Raw genomic sequence first — 23941 nt, forward strand, 5'->3', positions numbered from 1 at the left:
TCTTATCATTGACGTATGGGAGTTACATGTTCTATGTTTATAAAAACATACTGCTCTAGGGAGAAGTCTTTATGAACAAAGAGCTGAATTTATTAGAGGCTGCAGCTTTTATATTGAAGTTGATATAATGAAAACCAAAAGCCATCATATAAAACATATATACATCATTAGATCTTTTAAAAATACCTAGTATGACAGGTATGCACTCAGCCAAGGACAATGACACAATAGCTTTATCAACATTTATTGCAGAAAACAGAAATGCAGATTTTCTTATCTTTTACAAATCCCAGCCACCAACCAACAGACATTTCTTCAAAGTGGAAACAACCCATCTCCCCAATTCACATTAATTTTACCAGCTCAAACAGTCACACATTTTGTTATAAATAAACAGCAAAGCCTAGATCTAAAAAGCAATTTTACTTTCCCACGACAATAGCTGTAAAAATCCAAAAGCAAACCGTTGGACAATTTAAAAGAACATAATGTAAGAAACAAAGCAATCAAATCACACATGATGAGACTATCACTCACAGCCACAATATTACAGGTTCTTTTACCACATCACTTGTTTAAAGTGAACTTTTCTGTAAAAAAAAAAAAAATTTTATACCAACTCCAAAGTTCATTGTAGATCATATAACTTAAAAAATTAATCAGTTTTAAAATTGTTTTTTAAAAATGTTTTTACCGTTTTGAACATGGTTCGTGATAGGACCTTCTAAATATATGATCTGTTCAATAATGGAAACAATGGTACATACCATATACCATGCTCTCTGGCCAGGGAATGTTTCTTTAGCTGTATTATGACAGAATTAAAATAAAGGGTGTAATTCTAGATCAATAAGAACAAGACTGAGGCAACATACTGATCCATAAAAAAAAATCAATTTGAAAAAAAAAACACTAAACAAAAAACTGCCTCAGCCTTCACATTAAAATCATAGACTGGTTATTTGTTACTGGGAGCATTAACTGATCATTTTACAGCAGAATACAAATTTCCCCATTTATTGAGGCTTATGTTCCCATTGTCTTAATGAGACAAATTTAATTAAATTTTATATGAAAAATATGATATTAGGCATTACCCATACACTACATTTAAATTTTACACAATGTGATTTCTAACAACCAACACCTGATGTATAACAAAATGCTCAGTTTAAACTGTCCAACTTTTGACCAATTCACCACTATAGCAGTGCAAACAGATGTGCTAACAGGAAGAACTGTACTGTTTGCATTCCCAACACTTTGTTTTTCCCTCGTGATTATGTGCTGAAAACAGTTTCTAAATTTAATTGTATATCATTTGCATTTTCGTCAAATTTTACATCTCAGCATTCTAAACGAGTGCCTGATTCCATGAAAGAAATGCTTTCTCCAGTTCTAAGGTTAAACTATTATCTGAAAGTCACAAAATACTTTAAAAATATATTTAATTTTGTCAAGGAGATTGGCTTTTACCAAATGTAGGCATTCTTCTTTGCTTTTCAATTCCCCTAATAAACCAAGTACCCTAATCTTGATCCTCAGAAGTCTGACTGTATTTAGCCAATGTAAAGGACAGAACATCTATGTTTTAAAACTTAAAAAAAGAGATGCAAGAGAAAAACAAGTGTCAAGAAAGCAAAACAAGAGTTCTGATGAGCAAAATTTGCATTCTTTATTTAAAAGATTCTTCTGATCAGCAGTAAACTACTTAAATCACTCGAGGCACAGTTAAGCCACACATAGGAAATAAAACAACAGCAATGGCTACACTGTAAGAAGTAGAGGGCATGTAGAAAGAAAACCCACTCCACTAATGATGATGCACAAAAAAGTCAAGCTTTGCAATAGTACGTCAATGCAAACAATATATAAAAATTATGGGAAACACTGTTCCCGATAATTACATACACCCTGCAGTGTGAAATATGGAGGTCACTGCCCCCGATATATACACCTTGGTAGGCAAAAACTACCTTCTTTTCCACATTATGGAAGACACTGCTCCCGATAATGTTTTTTAGGATTAGAAATACAAATGTACCAAAATTTATGTCCAAGAAATTGCAAAGCTTTACTTAAAAGGTTTGGTTCATTGCCTTCTCCACTGCCAAATTCAAGGACTTGGACATTGATTGATTTTGGACTGCATTAAAAATTGGTCAAAACAAAACTTTGCATTTAAATTGAATGTTGTCTAGAATTAACTTAAAACTCTAGAATTTTCATAAATCTGCTTAAAAGAGTGAATTTTCCTTGGTTAATCTGTTGAGGAAAATAAATACCAGCATTTTAGTTCCAAAGAAGGATGTATAATTGTACAATTTGGACTAGTTTACAACACCCATAAGACAATTAATGTTTCTGGACATACACATTGGTAACAAGTTTATTTCAATAGCAGATGCTGCTTTTAATAAATCGACAGTATAACTGTCATAATTATGGAAGGCACTGCTTCCGATAATTATATAAAAAAAATACTATTTATAGTGAACTCTGTCACTGATAAATAAATAATGAACAAATACATATCTCAGTGCCAGGTGGTGAAGACCTTTTCTTCACCTTTTTTTCCCCCATTTTGCCAAATGAAATTGGCTGGAAAGAAATGTTAAGTTTACATACTGAATAATTTAACAGGAAAGATTTGGTAACAGAATTTTGCTCTATAGGCAATTAGATACGTGTTCACAAAAACGTCAGTCTGTCTGTGAAAACAAATTAACCACAACGGAGCTCCAGTGACTAGAGTCCATCATACAGCACCCTGGGACATACTAGAAAGTGTGCATCCATAAGTTCAAATCTGGTTAGCATGGTGGCTAAAACTTTGCAATGCTCAAACCTTAAAAGTGATCAATGTCATTTAGATGCAAAACAGCTCCCATCACAAATATAAAAAGCACAGAAAAATATCAGAAACCAGTCGCAAGAAATCTTATTCATGACCCGATATATGAAAGTACAACTACGATACAACAATGGTCTACGCTTGATGCACTAAACTGTGGCAAAATATTCTTAGACTGACATGCAAGTTTAGCTTGTATAGCAAAAAGATTTTATCTTCTACTTTAAGCTAAACTTCACATACTATTTATTGGATCGATCAATCAAGTATTAATAAAGCCACATAGAGCATGGATAAAGTCATTTGCATGCTATTTGCCACTCAATTCAAAGCTTTTTCCAGGTGGTAAAGCCGTAATTAGGACAAAAAGCAGATCATGTTGAGTTTTCATCATGTGAAAACTTCTGAATGTTTGTCTTCACTTATACAATCAATGTGTATTTGAGCTCATGACCACAACAGCCAAAAAGGAGACATAAGGTACTGTACCGATTTCATTTGTTTACGTTTAAGTTCATTAAAATTTTGGATCTATATTAGAGTGATTTGGAGGCAACTGGTGAAACAATGTTAACACACCAGTGGGTCACTGTAACAACTTCGTGAAAGCGAAGTTGACCACTCGTTTGCGAGGAACTTCAATCTAATGAAGTGCCTTCCAAGTTACTAGGAAACCCATTCAATATTTTCCAAAAGGGGAGTAAAAATAAACACCAGAACTGTCCAAATCAGTGAACCTGACAGTCTCCTCTGCTCTTAAAGCAAACCACAGACACTAGCTTTACATCTCATTATCGATGTCCCACACATCCCCTGACAGCCCGTTGGCACAACCCTGGATGGTCCAGGTGGCCAGAGCAAACCAATTCTTGTACTCGTCCATACTGAAGTTTGCCGAATTTTCGCGGAAAACCCCAAGCCGGTCAAGCAGAGACTGCAAGGTGTGAGGACCAGAGCCATAGAAAATGTGACGGAAAGGAGTTTCCTTTGGAGAGACGTAGGGAGAAAGGAAGCCGTGCTCCACCTACGGAGAGATGGCATACTTTCATCCATCAAGAGCAATAACTGAATTAACTCCAGAAGAGTGCTGGTGCCATGCAGAATAAAAAGGTAAAACACTAAAATGGTAACACTAAAACAAGAACAATTAAAAAAAAAAGTATCTGACAAGATTAAGTAGCATTTCTACATTTTGAAATTCTTTATTTTTATTCAAGGAAAATGGGAGACATACTCACCAAAGGTTTTAAATCATATGTAGATGAGAAATGGATCTCATCAAATTTGGAAGAAGAAAAGTTTTTGCAAATATGATCATACTTTTGAAACAATCTAAAGTATTTAATTCAAGCAAACAGACTGTGACAGAGATGGATATGGAGAGGAAAAAGGAAATAAGGAAATTACCCTCATGATGCGATCATTAATGTAGCGGGACATTGCAGCATCAGTCACATCACTGTTTTCGATGTCTTCCGACAGAGTTCTAGCTGCCCGGCTGTAGTCTCCACTACCCGATTTCAACCACTGCATGGATAACGCTCCAGGCTGCGACAAAAACAGACAAAACAGCAACATTTACATTATAGTTCTGAAGCTGCGTCAAGCAGATGCTTAAAGGGGAAACGAAAATAGTCATAAAAAACAGGTGTTTGAGTTATAAAAAGCGCAGAAAGTTTTTCACTTCTTTGAAAGTTATCCTGTACAAATCATGCCTGAGTGCTATAACAAACCTACTGTACATAAAACAGTCACATAAAGCTACACTTACAAATGTAATTTTATGCAACATGGTTGACAACTATAACAAATACTATTGGTTAGTGTACAGTTATATCAAGGTTTGATGGTAGAGATAGGTATGCATTCTGGGCTTTTTTTACTTTTCTTTAGTTTCTGGGCTCCTCTTTTGCTTTGCAAGACAGAAAATACTAAAATGTAATGAAACAGTTGTCACAGAGGACACACACGCATATTGACAGGAAAAAAAAGGTTTCATCTCACATTCTGCAGTTTTGCACTTTCCATAACGATCTCCGACACCATGGTGCGCAGATATAAGCTGTACTTTTCAACGTCAAGTCTCAGGAGGTGATCATGGGTCAAGCGCAAAGCCATTAGACCAGCCACTTGCGCAGCAGCAACAGCAGTATTGTATAGGTCTTGTGTTCTGCTCTCTAGCTTTTGTCTGGTGTCTTCAGCTGTTCCCAAAAAATCATCAAGTGGAGAATTCTACAAAATTAAATGATGTAAGTACTCAATGCATTAATGAAAAAAAGAACATAAAAATCTCTGTAACAGTGTCTAATTTTAAAACTTACCCGAATGAAACTGAAAGAGACAGAGGGAATACCAGAAAACGTAAGGAAAGTATAAGCTGCATCATCCATCTTCAAAGGCCCCATGCTAAAATGAACCAAGATTGACAAGGGTTTACCTAACTGACATACAAAAAGAAGCAACACATCTGTACACAACTTCGAGCTCGGTTGTTGTTCAGGTAATGTACAGTATGATTTTACTATGTGTACAAATACGCATCTCCAGAGGAAATTAAGGTCTTTTAGTATTTTAAATCAAAATCAAAAAAGAACAGCATTAATTACAAAAGAAAAAAGTAGGATTCTCAGACTCACACTGTGTTCTCCCAGTCCTCTCCACCCACAGCAGCATAAATGGACTGCTCATTGCTAGTTGGGGTCTTTACCTGAGATTTAAAGAGACAACATTATCCTCATAGTCATAAAGTATGATGACATGGGATTATGGTTAAGATTAAAGCAGAGGTTTACCTGTTTCAATACACTTTCAATCAGGCTGTACAATAATGGACTTGCTGATGCTCGGAATGTTTCAGATCCTACAAAAAGGCAAAAAAATCTTTTATATAGCATCTTTAAAAGTAGCTTCTCAAAGCACTTTCCAGAGCAAAGACACACAACGAGAGAAGACAGCAGAATTACAGTTACAATGAGGGTTAAGATTACAGTAGAAAAGTAAAGGGGTTGACACAGAACCAGTTAAATAAAAGTCCTTATAAAGAAGAAGGTTTTCAGTCTAGATGAGAAAGAGTCCAGGGAAGGTCACATGTCGATATCCACAGGGAAGAATCCCAGAGCTTTGGGGGCATAACAGCAGCAGCCTGTCACCCACAGAGTGTAGACTGGCTTGCAGGACAGACAGGAGACCAGATTTAGACAAATGAAGCATGCAAGGTTGGGAGTAGGATGATAATTCAAACAGATACTGTGGTGCCAAGCCAAGCACAGCCCCTTAGGTAAACCTGACAGGAAGAAAGTGCAAGTACACCACGGTAGGAGTGTAAATGACCGCATTACTAGACGTGGTCAGGATTCTGGACGTACTGTAGTTCCTTTAATGTGGATTTACATACCTCAGCGAGTAGGGTGTTTCAGTAATCAATTAGAGAGATATTAAATCTCTCCTGTGGTGACTTTAAACATCTTTATCGTTGGTGTACAGGATACTATGAAAAATTACTACACTAGGCATAAAAACCCCCCAATGGAAACAGAAGTATCAGTAAAACAAAATATTCTAACATTTTAGGACTTACCCAAAACAGCTCTATCAAGGTTAATGTAAGCCACTGCTTTCAAATGCAATGAAGAAAGATAGCCCTGAAAAAGAAAACAAGTGAGTAAAGCATTCAAACGCATATTGGTGGAACAAGAAAAAAAACTATAATTTAGGTATCGCTTGCCTCCTGCCACTCAGTAGCTCCGATGCTGCCAAAGTCACCAGCACTCCAGCTTGCAAAAACAATACTTCTTCGGGGCTGGTATCCATCTATTCAAACAAAAAAAATAAAGTTCAAAACTACACTATCCACTCTACACTGAGCTTTAGAATGTGAAATGAAACCATTAAAACAACAAAAGAAGATAATACCGATTACTGCATCTATAAATCAATTAAAAATATATATAAAAATGTAAAATGTCCATCATTGAAGCGATTTGTGAAAGCAGTTTTGTTCTTTGCTCCTTAAAGATGGACATCAAGTTGTTCCTTCTTTGCTCCATCCTTCGCTCCTATCTCCATGTCCAGGAGTGATCAAGTGATCAAGCAACAGTTCAGGTCTGTATGAGAACAGATTCAGTTTACTGTATGAGCCCTGCATTCTTCTTACCCTTGGTCACCATCTCTGAAATGGCTCTGGCAAGCTCTACCAGCAGGGCTGTGCCTATGGTAGACTTAGCAAAACCTGGGCCCCAGGCATCCCTCTGAGCACCAATCACAACATAGCGATCTGCAAAATAAAATGACAGGGAAAAATAAAAAATTAAATCAGCTGGAAAGAAAAGGAGGATTGAGGGGTAAGTTGCATGATGAAATTCTGCTACATTTTTAATTACAAATGTTTTATGTATATATGTGGAGTATCCAAATCTGGCCCTCAAGACCTCTTTACACCATTCTGGAGCTCAAGCAGAACATCGGAATCAAAAGAGATCCATAACGAACAATAAAACGTACTTCAGGGCACAATACACATATTGTGAAAATGGTTTACTCGGATATATCAGCAAAACACCACTTTTAAAAAGTTACTTTTCGTAAACGAAGGCAATGGAACATGTACTGCAGCACAAAGTCAGATCATACTTGCATATATTTTCCCTATTACTTTACAATGGAAAAATGACACTCGGAGGTTTGGGAGGTCTTCGACCTTCTGGACAAGGCAAGACTTGAGATCTGAAAATGATCTTACTCGTAACAGAGGTAATGTTTTTGGCAAATATTTCTTTTACTGCAAAGATGTGGTCCTTCAGTCACATAGAATCGGTAAATAGACGTTCGAGCGTTAGGAAATATCTGAAATATTACCTGGGTCAACGTTTCCCTTGATTACTCCAAAAATATTGTGTATCTTCTTCTCAAGAAGGACATTATTCACTTTGACTTTCACTCTATCCGTGTCAGCACCCAGCCTGTAGCTCACTCCATCAAAGGAACCCATCCACCCAGCAGGTACATTATCACCTTTCATTTTCCTGTATTAAAAAAAAAAGGATTAAAAAAACTACACCACCAGAAAGGTTTGCAGTCTTTCAAATTCCCTTTAAATGTTTTCTCATGAAGACTATCACGCCTGAGCCTTGTGTTAAGTAAAACAGTGCTTTCTGGCTCAGAGAAACCACATGTAGCTACATCTCAGAAAATAGTTAATATAATCAAGCAGATATTCTCACGAGTTTCCGTAAAGGTTTGTAAAGTAAACACACTTAAATGACAGGTTTTATAAGACATCAACCCACATAAGAGATTATTTCAAAGCACTTGAAACACACATCCTAACATAACACCATTGTTACCAAAGCAAAAACCCTTAAGATCATGACATCCATCAACCAAGGCCAGTCAAACAGGAACATCTCAATTCCTTTTACACTCCAGGAAAGTACTTCACACATTAACCTAAAGATAAAACTATAAAAGATGGTCATACTGTAGCAGCTTCTTTCCAGAATCAGCGCTAATGGTCTGAGCCAAGATTTTTGGTAATCCGGAAGATACTGATGGAGGAAACTGAGTGTGATTGAAGGAAGGGAATCCTGGGGTATAGGGATCTCCAGAACCCAAGTGAACCTTTTAAAGACAAAAAAAAAAAGCAAATCAATAATTTAACATCATTTACTAGGTGATAGAACTCAAAGAATATTGTTAACCAGTCCCTGTTTTGACTGCATATATAACTTGCAGCCAGTTCAAATGGAAAAATAAAGAGTTAACACTATATAAATTGCTTGCCTTTAGGGCTGAAACGATTTTTCGATATTGTCGACAATAAAAGTTTGTCGACAAATATTTCCATTGTGGATTTTTTGTTTATATTTTCAAACAGGCCTCCAACCTCCAGCGAGTTAATGACTTAACCTGAAGAGGGCAGCAATGCTGCTATAGCGTCGAACATTTTCTTAAAACAAAAGATAAAACCGCAACATGCAACACGCAGAAAGTCGATTTAGCATTCCATGGCAGTACAACGTGCATGCTTGAGCATCTGAAAAGGAAACATCCTTTTGTAGACGAAAACACACCAGGTTAGTCACAGAACTGGGGTAACTGCAGAATAGAAACCGATACCCTGGTTAGCAATTAACATTTGTGCAAAAAGGTTACTATTAGCAAATTCAAATCACAAACTTTTCATTACTAAGGAACTAGGTGTGGAGTTGTATTTAATTTAGTTTATCATTTACAAATGCATGGCGTTCGGTGGCGTGGGTGGGGTTCTGAGTAGTTTGTTAGAATGAGCTACCCTTACCAAAATCACTGAAGCTCGCCATATCCTATCAAATTATACAAGTCATTATAATAGGTTTCTGAATAATTAGAAGTATTTAGCAATGGTGAAATACCACAAGCTCCCACTCATTTGTCTATTAACCTAAAGCTAGCAGAGTTGCAGTTCAACTTAAAAAGTTATTGCAGCACATTTTCGGTCTGCTGAACCCTCACCATATGGATAGTAGTCTTTTCAAAGAACTGTACAACAAAAGAGATAAAGCTGGTCATCCTATCGGAGATAAATATGGACCACTTCGAAAAATAGCTCATCTTGTGAACTACCGTCATATATAGCTCATCTTGTGAAATAAAAATACGATCAATATTTCAATGACTTTGGGAAACCTGGATATAATCTACATGTTGATTAATTATTTATCAATGTTCATCACCACAGCTCACATTAGCAAATCCTACAGTCAATTAAAACATTTACTTGCTGCTGTTTTGAGTTCAGTTGGATTTCAAGTAACTTATCTGAAGTTTATTTTGAACTTTGAGCGGATTTGAATCCTGACTTTTTTTTATATTTAACTCTGAACATTTTGAATTTTATTTATTTTGAAGTTTTTTCCTGAAATTTAAGAGTGAAAGACAATGCAGTAAGAAATAAGAAGTTGAAACTTTTTAAAAGTTTTGTGTTTCTCGTTATATTTTTGAATAAAGGTATATGGCTACTGAACAATGCCAAACATTATTTGTCACAGCCTTTCTCATTTACAAGCCATAATTTTCAGCTAAGCCAATTAATCGATTAATCCTTGTAATATTCGCCTGAATATTCGATCATCAAAATGCGTTTGTTGCAGCCTTACATTTTAGAGAAGAAAGGGTTAATCAAATGCATTAATTTATGCCAGGCAGAACACAGTATCTCCAAATAAACTTCAATATATCTTCCATTAAATATTTTTAAAGGTTATGAATGCTAAGAAAGCGGCTGTATTTTCTTTCCTATAATGTTCCTTCTAACCATCAACTGGCCAGTATACTTCACTACAGTCCCCTCGAGCTCCAGATCTAAAACAGCAAAAGGAGCAACCCATTTCAAGCCCTGCTCTGGAGCCAACACAAGTTATCTCTGGGAATGCGGCCAAGTACTAGTAGTCCTTCAGATGCCCTCAGTACTCACATGGCCGAAAAGATCAGTTGTTGGCGACAGACTTGCATAATCAGATCGATCTGGGTATATTAAAACTGCCGCAGCTCTCATTTTCTCAGCGTTTGCAACCTAAAAGACAACAGAAAACAGATCTTCAATTGTGTTTTCAAGATCAGGATTGCCTGAAGTCTCCATGAACGATTTACAGACTAATAAAGCAAGAATTGGATTCATTGTCCAAACTTGTTCATTTGGAGTTATAATACTGTCTAATAATTAAGACATACAAGTGGTTCCAATACACGTATCACGTGTAGTTAAAAGAACTGCAATAGAAAGTTATATGCTACAGCCTGCTAACACTGGGGGATTTGTATTAACGCACAAGTACTAACTAAACAAAATTATATACATTAATATGGCTAGAAAGCACAAACTCGGAGTTCTGGCTTTTAAAAGTGATTTACACAAAAAAATGAAAAAAGACTGTTCTTTTGAAAAAGCAACACTTTCATTTGTTTTTCTTTTGAATGTTTCAGTACTTATTTGTCCGGTTTAAAATAAGGCAGATTCACCTTAACTCACTGTTCAGATTAAACTCGAATTTCAAAAATATACGAAAAAAAAAGTTTACTCACCTTTTCTGCAAAACTTAGTTTTCCAGCTCGAAGCAAGACAACAGTGCCATTCAACTGTACATCCTGAGCGACCAATGCTTTAAAATCTTCTGGTGTGCCATAGTTGCAATATATCACTCTTCCCTATAGAAAGGAAACGGTATTTAACATCCATCATCCATCCATTTTCTAGCTGCTTCTTCGATTTCAGGGTCACAAGGGAGCCAGAGCCTATCCCGGCAGTGTATACCCCGGACGGAACGCCATTCCATTGTAGGGCACACACAGATAAATGCACACACTCATGCCAGGCCCAATTTTCCCAGAAGCCAACAAACCTAACAATATGTCTTTGGACTATGGGACAAAACCAGAGCACCCACAGTAAAACCACACAAACATGAGGAGAACATATAAGCTCCATGCAGATAGAACCCCAGGAATTTAACCGCTGCACCACCCCGCCATTAATTGAATATTTTTTGCCTTATTTCATTACATAATTCCCAAAAAAGTTTACATGGAGTAGTGTCGGCATATACAAGTGCTTATAAAAAAAAAGCTTCCCGAGATGTTCAACCCATGGGTTGTGTTACAAGACAAAGCACATCTAAAATTTTACCCAGCAGGTGCATTACTACCTGAAAAAAACTGTACAGAAAAGTAGAGGCTATTCAATGAATTCAATGTGTTATTGCCTTAATTCAACGCGTTACTGAATTTCTTCATAAATCTCTTCCTTAAAAAAAAAAGAGTGCAATTTTGTTTTCAGTGAAACAAATTCTGTGCAAGACAGATGACATTTATTCATCAATAATGCCTCATCTAAATGAACTGAACATTTAGCAATCGACAGAAGGGTCATTTAAATAACTGAAGATATGGGTTATCAATGGTCAGATCTGCACCGATTTCACCGCAAGGCTCTTACCATAACTTCTCCAGTGGCACTGTAAGCGAGATATCCAGTTGGGGAAGCAATCGTTTCTTCACGGTCCCCACTTCCTACGTAAGTAACTTTGTTTTCAGAACTACAATTGAGACAAATAAAATAAAGAAGCCACAATAAGACAAAAAGTAGCCACAGCTACTGTACTTGCTCAGTGGCCTAAGCTGTATTGCAAGGATATACAATTGTATAGTAAATTCCTACTAACCTTCCAGCTTGAAGCTTGACAAAGTGTTCATCTGTCCAGGGTCTCATGTCATAACTTTTGAATTTCTCATACACTGAAATGGCAAGCCTTTCATCTTCTTCAGAGCCAGCCTCATGGCTTCCAGAAATGAAATCCCTTTAAGAAAGAAACCGCAGAAACGGCTGAGCATTTTTATAGCAGTTTTTCTGGAGAGAAACATCTACCCATTCTTTTACAATAACCACTTTATCCAATATATCGCCGCAGTGAATCTAACCCTGCTGACAACGGGGGCAAAGCAGGATACACCCTGGACAGAACACCAGCCCACCTCCCAAAGCCCACACGTGCAGGAAATTCAGAGACACAGGTTACCCTTGACAGCATGTCCAGAGAAAAACCACGTGAAAACGTGCCAACAGAGAACCATTTTATGAAATTTAGAAAATAAAAGCAAAAAGGAATAAACAAGCTTCTTGATCGCACTAGCCAGAAGACAAAATTAATCTAGTGCCACCACATGCTGCATCAGTCAGTACTACAGTATGTAACTTTCTATATTTAGGACACAATATCACTTGATTGAGAATGTACTATTTTGAATTCAAGTGACTACCTGCATTATAGCACGCTTCAAGTCTTCAGTTACCACTGGGCTTCTTTTTTTCTACTTTAGGTACAATGCATTTATTTGATTTTTTGCAATCCACCACATCTTACGTATTTGTCATCAGGATTTCATACATCCGTACAAAGTCGACATTTAGCCTTTAAGGCCGTAATACTGTATCTCAAATTTTAAGAAATGTGTAATTGACATATACATTTACCTGACGCTGTTCATGAAGGTGCTGGAAGTTATTTTTTGACCGAGCAGGCGGTTCAGGTCACTCCAGTCGAGAGGAAGATCCTGCTCCGGTAGGGTGTCGGGGAGGTCATCAGTAATTTTATCAGCCAGAGATGTGAGAGACTGATCCGTAGGGCAGAGCAGGCATTCCTTTTGCCTACGGTTAGCCAAATAACCAATCAGAAATCCTAGAAGACAAGAGCAAAAAACATTAGTGATACTCTGATTGCCATTTACAAAACAATATATATATACAAGGGGCTCCTATATTATTAACTTGGAAGCTCTACATCTCGGCTCATTTGGAAAAAATAACTGAGGGCTGGGATTAATTGAGTATAAGAATCGTCTGTGACTTTTTAGGTACAGTAGCTGCAGACTTGTATGAAAACGGTGGTGGAATGCAGTTAAAACTGAGAGCAGCAGGCTGGCACTTCTTTGCAGAAAGGGAGCAAGAAACAAGCTGAAAATTTGTTGAAGCTGAAGATTTTTTGCCTTTTTCCACAAAATGTCTGAATGTGGGATTCTTTCTACTGTAAAGCAAATCTAACTAGATAAGCTGAATGTACTCGTTTGTAATTATTCTTACATTGGGCGAGACAACCAAGAAACACGCCGCCACATCACTTATAATGCTCCCGCATTGCAGTATTCAGCTTGCAGTGTTAAAAAAAAGATTGAATATTTTATATACCATATTTTGTCTCAAAGGCTTAACTGGTGGGAACACCAGGGTACATAATGTTACTTCTGAGTTGTTTCTCTGTCCTCATACGTGAGCTGTGATGTCAAATAAAATTTGGTAGGTATGAATTAAAACATATTTCTGCAAAACAACTTCCCCCCCTTGAAACAGAAAAACATTACCAATGAGGAAGAGGAGCACTGTTCCAATGATCAAGAAGCAAACATTTTTAGGACTTCTGCTCGACTTGTTGACATGAATCACTGGATGGTCTCCAACAGAATTCCCAACCTCCTCATCTGCATCAGAGTTCGACAGTTTCATCTCCACGTGGCTGTTTTCCCCTTCCATGTTCTGGGCTAGGCTGAAGCGAGTGTAGGAACGGGGCTCCCCACGAAACTACAGGAAGAGCAATGGTACATATGAGACGCTGTACAGCTGGAGACAAGCAATGACACACTGACAATTCTCCTGTTTTTCTCTCTGAAAGCAGAAGCTCCTCTCAAAGACCAATCTGATGGGGGTTTTGTTTCCATGCCAAAAATAGAACATCATTTTTTTTTAGCTTGAAGAAGAACAAGCAGAGGATTGGAAAATGAAAAAACTTTGAATACTGAACTATTTTTTTATGTACAGACTCAGTCTGTATGGATAGGAATTATTCCAGTGAACAGGTAAACTGATAAAGACTTCCAAGCAAGTGCAATGAACAGCTACCGACAGATTTCAGAGATTAAAGAAACTTCAACAAATTCTGGTCTTCACATGAGTTTGTATCTCTCTTCGGAAAAAAGAAGTCCACATGATAAACACCATGGTGGGTGTGTTGAAAAAACTGTTTTGGGATTTTTGGGACTTGCATCTTTCTTCCTTATTTGTCATAATATTACTTCTACCTTTTTCTTCTATTTTAATTGGTCTTCAAAGCAAAAGACATATTCCCTTGCATCATACCCATCCCACATTTTCTTACAGAATGCTTTATTTTATTTTTAAACAATTAAGTTTTATATCAGTTTCTTACTATATTACACTTCCAAGTCATTATCAAATTACTTTCAGATGTTAAACTTGTCTGCTACAAGAAAACCTACTAACACTTTCATTGTGACCCTTTAACAATGTTTAATTATTTCATTTATAGTCTACTCTAGAAGTCTTATGCAGAATACAATGCACAAAATGCTAAAATGCAGTGATTGCCAAAATGTTTAATAATAGATGTAAAACAAAAATGCATGATACAAAGAAAAATTAAGGCAATAACTGTTACCCCAAAGCTCATTAATGGAACAGCGGTCCTTTCTTAATCTAATCGAACTCTAAGAATTAGATAATGGTACCCATTAAGCCCACCAAATCTGCTTTTTATGGATATCTGAATATGCTGCCCAGGCTGTGATAAAGATTTATCTTTATTTTCTAAAATATTATGTAAATAAATATGACTATTTGGGCAAAATCTGGACTGTGCTTGTAAAAGGTACAGTACATGAAGTACCATTTAAGCCAATTTCTTGTAGGGTTCCTTTTCATGCACAGTACATGTTGCTTAAAATATTAAACTTGAGAAATGAACATAAGATATGAAATTATACACCACGCATGGCATTTTTACATTTCATCCAATAACACCATCATAGGCCTATAAATACTAAAGAATTTGCCACATTTAAGACAACTTATCCATGCCCGATCATACAATGGTAAATAACATAGAAATTGCATATACAGTACCAGCAAAATAAACAAATGTATGTATTTTATTCCTGATATAATTATACAAAGGTTTAATTAATCATCCAAGATGATCTTGTACCTTTTAAGTTCACCTAAAAAAAGCATATCAAACTATCAGATATATTTTCCACTCATTTTTATTTATGATTAAATAAGAAACTGAATAATCAAACTTAAATTCTTTAACATCCATGCCTTTTATTGTATTTTAATACAGCTCGTCTCTGTACTAGTCCTCTCAACAACTTTACACTGCTGAAAGGACAGAAAACCCACATTATTTACTTTGAAATCCCCATTAAAAGTAATAGCAGTTTCACTATTCTGTTAAATTTTAAACAAATATTATAATAAATGTATATAGGCCATAAGATAAATATTTGCCCTATTTTCTTTTCACACAAGTGTGTGAAATATGTCCTTCTATGGCTGCTCCACAGAGGTTTCCTCTGTGGGCTTGGTCTTAAGGATGACAAATACCTTGGGCTGGACAAGATCCTCAGATCCATTATCTGGATTCTTGGCTGAGTGGCCTCCTTTCTTACTTTAGGTCATTTCATGAATCAAGACTGCCATCATAGCGCCGTGCAAAGTAGTTGAAAACGATACACTTTGCAATGGAGCGCTTATGGCACTGGAAGCAGAAATGCTGCTTTGTTCCACAAACAATGGTCACCAGTGATAAAGCCTTCTGTTCTAGGTAACCAAGTAATATCACTTGCTAATCCAAACAGGTGGTCCAACCAGCTCAACATAAGGGCTATCGACGCCAGACTTTCAAACCCTGTGTACAGGCAGTATGATATCTAGTAATGCTTACCTACAGTAGATATTTGTGCCTCAAACACGTACCACAGTGTTTAAGCATGTCTTGCAACTTTTTGGGCTTGTCTTGGAGTGCCTTTCTGGGTACAGCTAACATCTAACAGGAATTCTGTCAAAGACATTTTTGGCCTCTACTGAACCCACACATCTCCACCAGATCCCGGGTGGTATTGTTCTCCACCTGGTGGTATTGATCTCAGCCCTACTGCTTATGCCGTTTGCTACAATGATGTTCACTGAAGGCGACCCGGTGACACAGCACGGTTAGCACTGCTGCCTCACAGCGCCGGGGCCCCGAGTTCCAATCCTGGGATGCCGTCAGCGCGAAGTTTGTTTGTTCTCCCCGTGTTCACATAGGGTTCCTCCGGGTGCTCTGGTTTCCTCCCACAGCCCAGAGCCAAGCTGGCAGGTAAACTATCCTCAAAGAAAACCGGCCTTCACGCGAGTGTGTATGTTTGTGTCTGTGTCTGTGTGTGCCCTGCAATGTACCGGTGCCCCATCCAGGGTGTATCCCACCTTACACCCAGCGCTTCCCAGCATAGGCTCCGGGTCCCCTGTAAAGAATTAGGTGGGCAGGTAGTGTGATGTGATGCATTAGAAAATACCTAAGAGTACAGCATCATTTCAAGCGACAGTTCTTAGGAGGTATTTTAGACGTTCTTACACTGTAAAAATAGGGGCATGGATTATAGCAAGTACCTGAAAACATTAAATGATGACTCAACTCCTCTTGTGCCAAAGTGAAGACGTAACTAAAAAGCAAAGGTGTTTCACAAGAGCGTAACCAGAAAAACTGACAGGAAGCAAGACTGATTGCCTAATCTATGAAGCTGCACCTTAAAAGAAGCAGCTTGAGTACAAAAGAGAGAGTTTCATTTTTCATTAGTTATGGGATGCGTTGTTGATTATATAAGAAAGACTGGAAAACAAAGGCCTTACTATATTTGATATTGCTGATCTCGCTTGATCCATTGTAGTTTTACAGGACCTCACAGCCTGTGAAGAAAAATAAGAAATAAACATCAGTTCACCTTGAACACTAAAAGCCCTGGAAAGATTTGAGGCACATAGAAGTCTCCAACAAGCATTTGGCTATTCCCATTTCAAAGGAAAAACACAGGGGCTAAAGGCATTTAAAATGTAAACAATTTAAAAGACCCAAATTGTTAGTCTTGGCTGCAAGAAAAAAGAGGAATGTTTTTTTGGATGATACCAACACAATGTTTCGAATTGTTTGTACAGAACAGTTAATAGCTGAAACTACATTTGAATCATCTTTAACTTTCTACTGCGCGTCTGGCTCACCACTAGCTTTACTGCACAAAACATTGTGTAATGTAAACTCAGCTGTGTTGTCATTGATTTTTAAAGTTCCTTCTTTTGTTTAACACACAGTATATAACTTTCTATGCAAGAACTGATTGAAAATAATCTCAAAGCTTATATAAAATCTTTATTTCTCAACATGAATATTTTTTTTTTACCAGCAAACATTTCTAACTTTTAAGTCAATCTTCTTCATTTATTTTTGGAATCAATTTAGCAGTTAAAGTAATTAATATATTTTTCTCCTGATTTTAAAGGCCTTACAAATTAAAATTACAATATAGAAGAGTTTATTTACAACTCACACTGCATAGCAACTGCAGACTTGTTTCAAATAAGATACTACCAGCCTACAGACATTACATTTAGAAATATTTAACCACAGTACGGCTGGGTCATACAGTCTAAAATGGATTAATCCACTATGTGACTGCAATCTTATTTTTATCCGTTTACTAGGTACATAAATCCTATGGGGGAAAAAAAAAATTACATTACATTATAGTTCAAAGTTTTCAATTTACATTCTTCTGCTGCAAACTAGGAACAAATAATGAATTAATACTGTATTTTAGTTTTAGGTGCAATGCTACACATTTGTAAATGTGGAATCAGTGCAGGAAAATTCAAATTATAATATTCACATCAGATTGTAAAGACAGATGTGAATTTTACTGCTTGTTTCTTTATATTGTAAACTGAAAATTTTAGCTCACTGGATAATGACCTGCCTTAAAAGCAAGTCACCACATTTGTTAAAAAAACAGAAGAAACCCCCGAAGAGAAATAGTGTTAGCATATACATCCATTTGATGACAGTTTCTAAATGAAATACAAGTCCTACTCAAAGCTCACAAGATGGTATTAAATTACCATCTTCCATTTTCAGCACAGGGTATGTGACTCAAAGCTCCAGCTACACAACCTGTATGTTTCAGCTCTTCAAGGACAGGTTTTTTTATTTTGGATTGTTTTTTGTTACTTATTCTTCAATTCTGAAGCCATAACACATTCTAGACACTGATTAAATTAAGGGTACATTACAGTCAAGCTGAACAGCTTCCAAGAGCTTAATAACTGATCCACCAGGGGGCACAACTCCATTTAATTCTTCACAAACTCACAACAACATACAAGTTAGACCAGATCCTAAATTCCAAAAGCTCCTGTCACCAAAGACTACATGTTTTGATAGAAAATATTTCTCTCACTGCCTGCAAATACTATTGCTAGAGCTGTGGGAAATCAGGTTATAACGTTTATTGGTGCAATGAGGCATCAACTATCTTGAACAAATAAGCAATGACTTTCAATTGTCAACACGTATTAGGTAAAGCTGCCTTCCCGAACCATGCAAACCTCACAGGAACTAATCTTCAAAATTATACACTTAAATCGAAGAAGCAAAAGTGCCTGTACTGCAATGCAGTGAAACTCGGCTCAAACCTCAGAATGCATTACCACAGAATGAAGGGTGGGCTGCAGTTGCTTAATGTTCCATGGGGAAAACCAGTGCATTAGAGAAGTGCCATTTGATCCACTTACTGTACATGCACAACATATAAACAGTGAGTACTGCAAAGCATCTATAAAGCTTCCAAATGATAAGATCCCTCAAACACAGAAATGAGGATGCTCTGCTGCAGGAGTACCTTAACTGCCAAAATCCACTTCCTTTATTTATACCAAAACCCCAGAAACCACCATCACAACTTCTACAGAATACACCATGTAAGAATTTGCTTCACATTATGGACACTGACATTAATTCATTCATCCTCTTGGTTAGTGACCAACCACATTCATTGCCTGTGAACTTTAACCAAGTTTGAATTAATCCCTGTAAATCACCCACATGTGGTAGAGCAGTGTCAAATCCTCCTCCCCACCCTGTGCCTCTTATTAAGGCACTAAGGAAAAACCTAAACTATAAAACGTTTCATATTTAAGGCTTTTATGGACAATTTATAACTTTCAACAAATGCAGGGTTATACCTTACACAAACATATCATACAGACATAAAACCATGTACTGTAGCTACAGTGCATTTTAAAATCCTTAATGTACAGCATGCTTGAGAGGCAGTTCATGCACAAAGGGCGGTCTGTTCCTTTATGGTTAAAGAAGGCTTGTGTGAGTTGGATGGCATGAAGCATACACAAAAAATAAAAATATTAGTGGAGAGCAATTCTCACTAGCGGTCAATGCCCTGCACAAGCAGTAGCACAATCTATAGGCTTACTTTTTAAAAAATAATGTTTAATTGCAATGGCAAAACCATACTTAACAGGTGCCAGCAAGAGATAGGGATATGCATTATTGGATGCCACACCCTTCCAGTAAGGAATACAACCAGCACAGTCACACAGAATCTTTTAACCAGATTAAGCCATACTTTTCTGTTTGTGCATTAATCATTAACATTCATCTGAGGTGTTTTAATGCTGCCTGTAATGCGAACACAGCATTAGGATATATCCTATTTGTTATTTCTAAGCATTTTTAATTGTTGAACTGATGAGCAAGTCACATCCCTTTAAATTTGTTTTGTGCGAGCCTGTCTTCCCAATGAAAAATGTTTTAACTATATTCACTTCTAAGATGTGAACTGACAAGTTTTGCAAATCGTACATCCCAACCCCCCAAAAAAGTTAAGCAATTTATAGACAATGTTGCATCAGAAAATGAGTAGCCTCATCATTCAAGGTTTCAGAACTGCTCAAGGCCAGACCCTTATCACAATATTCATTATAAAGGCAAGAGGAACCTTTCTGTTAAACCAGATGTGCATGCACAAGGGTCATGCTGCAAGATGATCCCCCATACACTAAAGCTCTTTAGGAATCCAGCATACCAATCTTAACGAGTCCAGCACGTCTGTGCATTTAAGGAAATGATTAATAAGGAACTACAATATCCTTCTGCCTTTTAATATTACATAACGAACCCATGGCGCAGACATTAAGAAGCCAATTCTGCCAAGCATGGGATGGCTACAGCCTCACAATAAAAGGAGTATGGAACACAAAAGCACTGCAGGGTACTACTATATTTAAAAACCAGTAAGGGATACCGGCACTTCCTTGATCAATTTCCCTCTCAAGTGGCACGATCAGGAGGGAACTGGATTTTTACGAAAGATCGTGTCAGACACAGATGAGAGACCCAGCAAATCTGCTTTTTTTCCTCAGTTTCTTGTTACATGCAGCAGTAAAGTTCGGGAAAGCAGTCAGAGTGTTACTTAATGGATCAGGAAAACTGAAGTAGGAAATAAGAAAAGAACCCAAGCATACTTATTGTATATACTCAAAAATGTCATCTAGAAAAATCTCTTATATCCAAGAGACATAAAACAATTGATCATTTACGCATTTATCAAACATGCACATCTTACAGCAAAAATATATTTGGTTTTAAAACTAAAAAGAGCAAAAATAACTTTATAAAAAAAATCACACAACCTGCCAGTATTAAGAAGGATGATTGTCCTAACTCCTAAGTTACAAGACAATACTTACATACAGTATTTATATTGAAGCTTATATATTTCATTGGCTTAATTCTTAGAGGGGCTTGAGAAAGCTCAACTTGAAAAAGGAGGGATTATTTAAACATGGCGTTCAGACTGACATTTTGGTCAAAGGTTAATGCCTTTTATAAAAAGAAAAACCACTGTATCTTTTGCTCCATGATTGTGACAAATCATGTGAGTTAACACGGGACACTACTTCAAAGATTCCACATTATTCATGGAAGAAATCCAAGAGCCTAACAAATCTGCTCATAAAGAATGTTAATCAGCTAGAATGAGACACAGCACCCAATGTGTTAAGCATGTCTACTTAAATCTGTTTTCAGTTTTTAAACTTTAAATAAGAGTATGAAAGCCTCTCTTAAGTGTCAGTATTGTAAAAGTGAACTTTTAAGAAATGTTAAAATGTGTACAGTATTGGTAATTTCTCAATACTTCTTATTATTTATACAACAAAAGTCCAGCTAGACTTCCTAAACATAATAATAAAATAATGTCTAAAAAAAGTATTAAAATTAGACATCTTAAAAAAAAAAGCCTCAAAATCTAATTAAAAAATGAAGAAGGGAGCAGCTCCCATGAGGAAATAAAAAGTCCAACTTGTCTTTTAAAAAAATAAAAGCTGGCAGCTAAACGTTACATATAAAGCAGATTTCTTTTTTCCCCGTGTCTTAGTTCACGATATAGTTAATGTTCAGATCGGTAAGGTGCGAATCTAGTGAATTATTATATACAAAGACAATTGTTGTGACTACAGCTACACTAACACCCCTCCTGTACTGCAGAGGAAAGGACATGTACCGGTGGCCTTCAAGGACATGAGAGATACCTCATGGTCTGCCAAATGTCAAGTCCGGCTATGTCTGTTTCCAGCCTCTGTGACATTTCAAACCCCAGCAAGCCCTTAGCACTCATTTCCATTACAATGACCCCCTCTTCATTCAATTACGTTATAGAAATACCTTTTCTATATATCAAATAGAAAGAGCACATAGTTTCACAAAACCTTGTGATGTGGACACGTTTCCTTTGCATCTGCCCATACAGCTGATAAATGTCGTTAACCTTAATATTGCACAAAACGAAAGCACCAAAATGCGCTAATCTTAATCTCAAAGACGAAAAAAGGCGAGACAAAAGTCTCTTAAGGCCAAAAACAGAACACGTGTTACACCAGGCCCAATTACAGCTGCTGCTTTTCTGTATCGCCTTTACCTTACAAGAAACATTAAATAAGAAAACATATTTAAGATCATATTGATATTTTACTGTACAGGGCGTTAGGCTTTTCTCCATTAAACTTCTCAAAGCGTCACTTCATTTAGATCTGGAGAGTCAAGGTCAGTCGATGTACTTCCTGCCATGTGCTACGGGTACTTCATTTTTTTTAGGCACCAATATTTACTGCATCTTGAAAGAAAGCATGATGTACCCTCGTGAATTACTGGAGAATATATTCTGTTCGTTATACCAGCTATTCTGTGCATTATACAAAAAAATCCCAATTAAACCTCTAGCTTCCTTTTTCCTGTATTTCAGCTGTACCCGCAGGTAGTATCTTATTTTTTTGCCACAGTGAAGTATACTGGGCATGTTCCTCACCACGACATATTCGCCGTAAAAAGAAAAATGTCGTTTCAGACGGAACAAAAAGATCTTCACAAGATAAATCGGCAAAAATAATAACCTTTACAAGAAATATGATAGATCGCACATCTAGGCACAGACTGAAGGAGGACACCCGAACGCCCAAGAAAACCTTTTTGCTTCCAAGCTGTTATGCGGTGTGAAGAATGTCCTACTGTCTTGCGTCGCAATCAAAGGATGCTATTAATAGGCACGAATTTTAGCGTATAACAATAATTACTGAAACTATTTAAACATTATCATAACCATAAGAGTCGAACCATGAGGGAGAAAAAACGAAACATTCTGGTTCCCGAAGATGAGCCAACATGACTTAGCGCCTTTTACATCTCCGTAGCTACCTCAAGTAACTTACCAAACGTTGAAACGTCTACTGTTCTCTACCTTGTCCCTCCCCTACCCCAGAATAAAACGTGCAGCTCTGCAGCTCTCGCCGGCTTGAAGGCAGTCCTGTCCCCTTTATAATGAGCACTGAACAGCGGCCGAACGTCGCATACGTCACTTCCTTACGTAGCGTTTGGGGGTGGCTGCTGTAGTTCGGGTTCAGCAGTTCGTTTTCCTCATACTGTAGAATGACGGGATTAAAAAATATTAAATATGTTTATGTGAGGACCTCAGCGTGTTTGTGTGTGATTACAGGTTGGGGTCCGGATAATTATGGTTCTCGTTAAGCTACTTACTAAGTCATTGGCATAACAGTTCGCTGTTTGTTTCGAGAATTTTCGTTGTGGGTGGCAAAGCTCTGTTTCCTAGTGACGAAAGGTACAGTACTCGTAACCTGAAATTAAAAATGTACACAAAATAAAAATATCCAAACTGTTCGGTTTATAATCGACGGCGTTCACAGAGGATATAACACGTGGGCTTTCATTTTCAAGTGAAGGCGCGTTGACCATTGCTGACCCAAATGATTTTGACGGATAAGCCTGGAGTCTTTTCTGTGTAATTCTGCTTTTACTATACGAATATGAATACAAACCTGATGTCCATATATGTGCAATACGAATCTGATCTTTTTAGTATTATTCAATCAACTGGTCCTAATTTTAACGTGGTTTTGATTGAGTGAAGAATAGAACAATGGTAAGAGTTATCAAATATTATTAAAAGTACAGTATTAACCAAAGAGAGCTTTTAAATTATGGAGACGTGCTAGTGTTAATCTACAATAATAGATACATAATACATAATATGTATGATATCAGCTCAGAGCTAAAATGAAAGATTTAAACTGGCTACTTATACAGTAGTAATCAATGGTAACTCCTGCCGAAGAGTAAAAGTGTTTTAAATCCCTGTACAGTAGTTCTA

The 23941-nt window shown here is 37.0% G+C and overlaps 1 protein-coding gene across 1 annotated transcript; it reads right to left on the bottom strand.

The window, feature by feature from the left end:
• Positions 1-228: 228 nt before the first annotated feature.
• On the bottom strand, positions 229-23102 carry tfr1b (transferrin receptor 1b). The gene is made up of 19 exons (XM_088913084.1): positions 22986-23102; positions 17064-17120; positions 13742-13958; positions 12858-13062; positions 12049-12183; positions 11823-11922; positions 10913-11035; positions 10305-10403; positions 8331-8470; positions 7709-7875; positions 7008-7127; positions 6579-6664; positions 6432-6495; positions 5647-5714; positions 5491-5561; positions 5176-5260; positions 4859-5086; positions 4262-4402; positions 229-3878 (listed from the first exon to the last, which is right to left on the bottom strand). Exons 2-19 carry the CDS (start codon positions 17094-17096, stop codon positions 3636-3638), a joined length of 2325 nt encoding a protein of 774 aa, XP_088769210.1. The 5' UTR covers positions 17097-17120; positions 22986-23102; the 3' UTR covers positions 229-3635.
• Between the last annotated feature and the right edge of the window lie 839 nt (positions 23103-23941).

Source organism: Atractosteus spatula, chromosome 4, assembly GCF_055471065.1.
Source record: "Atractosteus spatula isolate fAtrSpa1 chromosome 4, fAtrSpa1.hap1, whole genome shotgun sequence".
Classification (NCBI taxonomy): Eukaryota; Metazoa; Chordata; class Actinopteri; order Semionotiformes; family Lepisosteidae; genus Atractosteus; species Atractosteus spatula.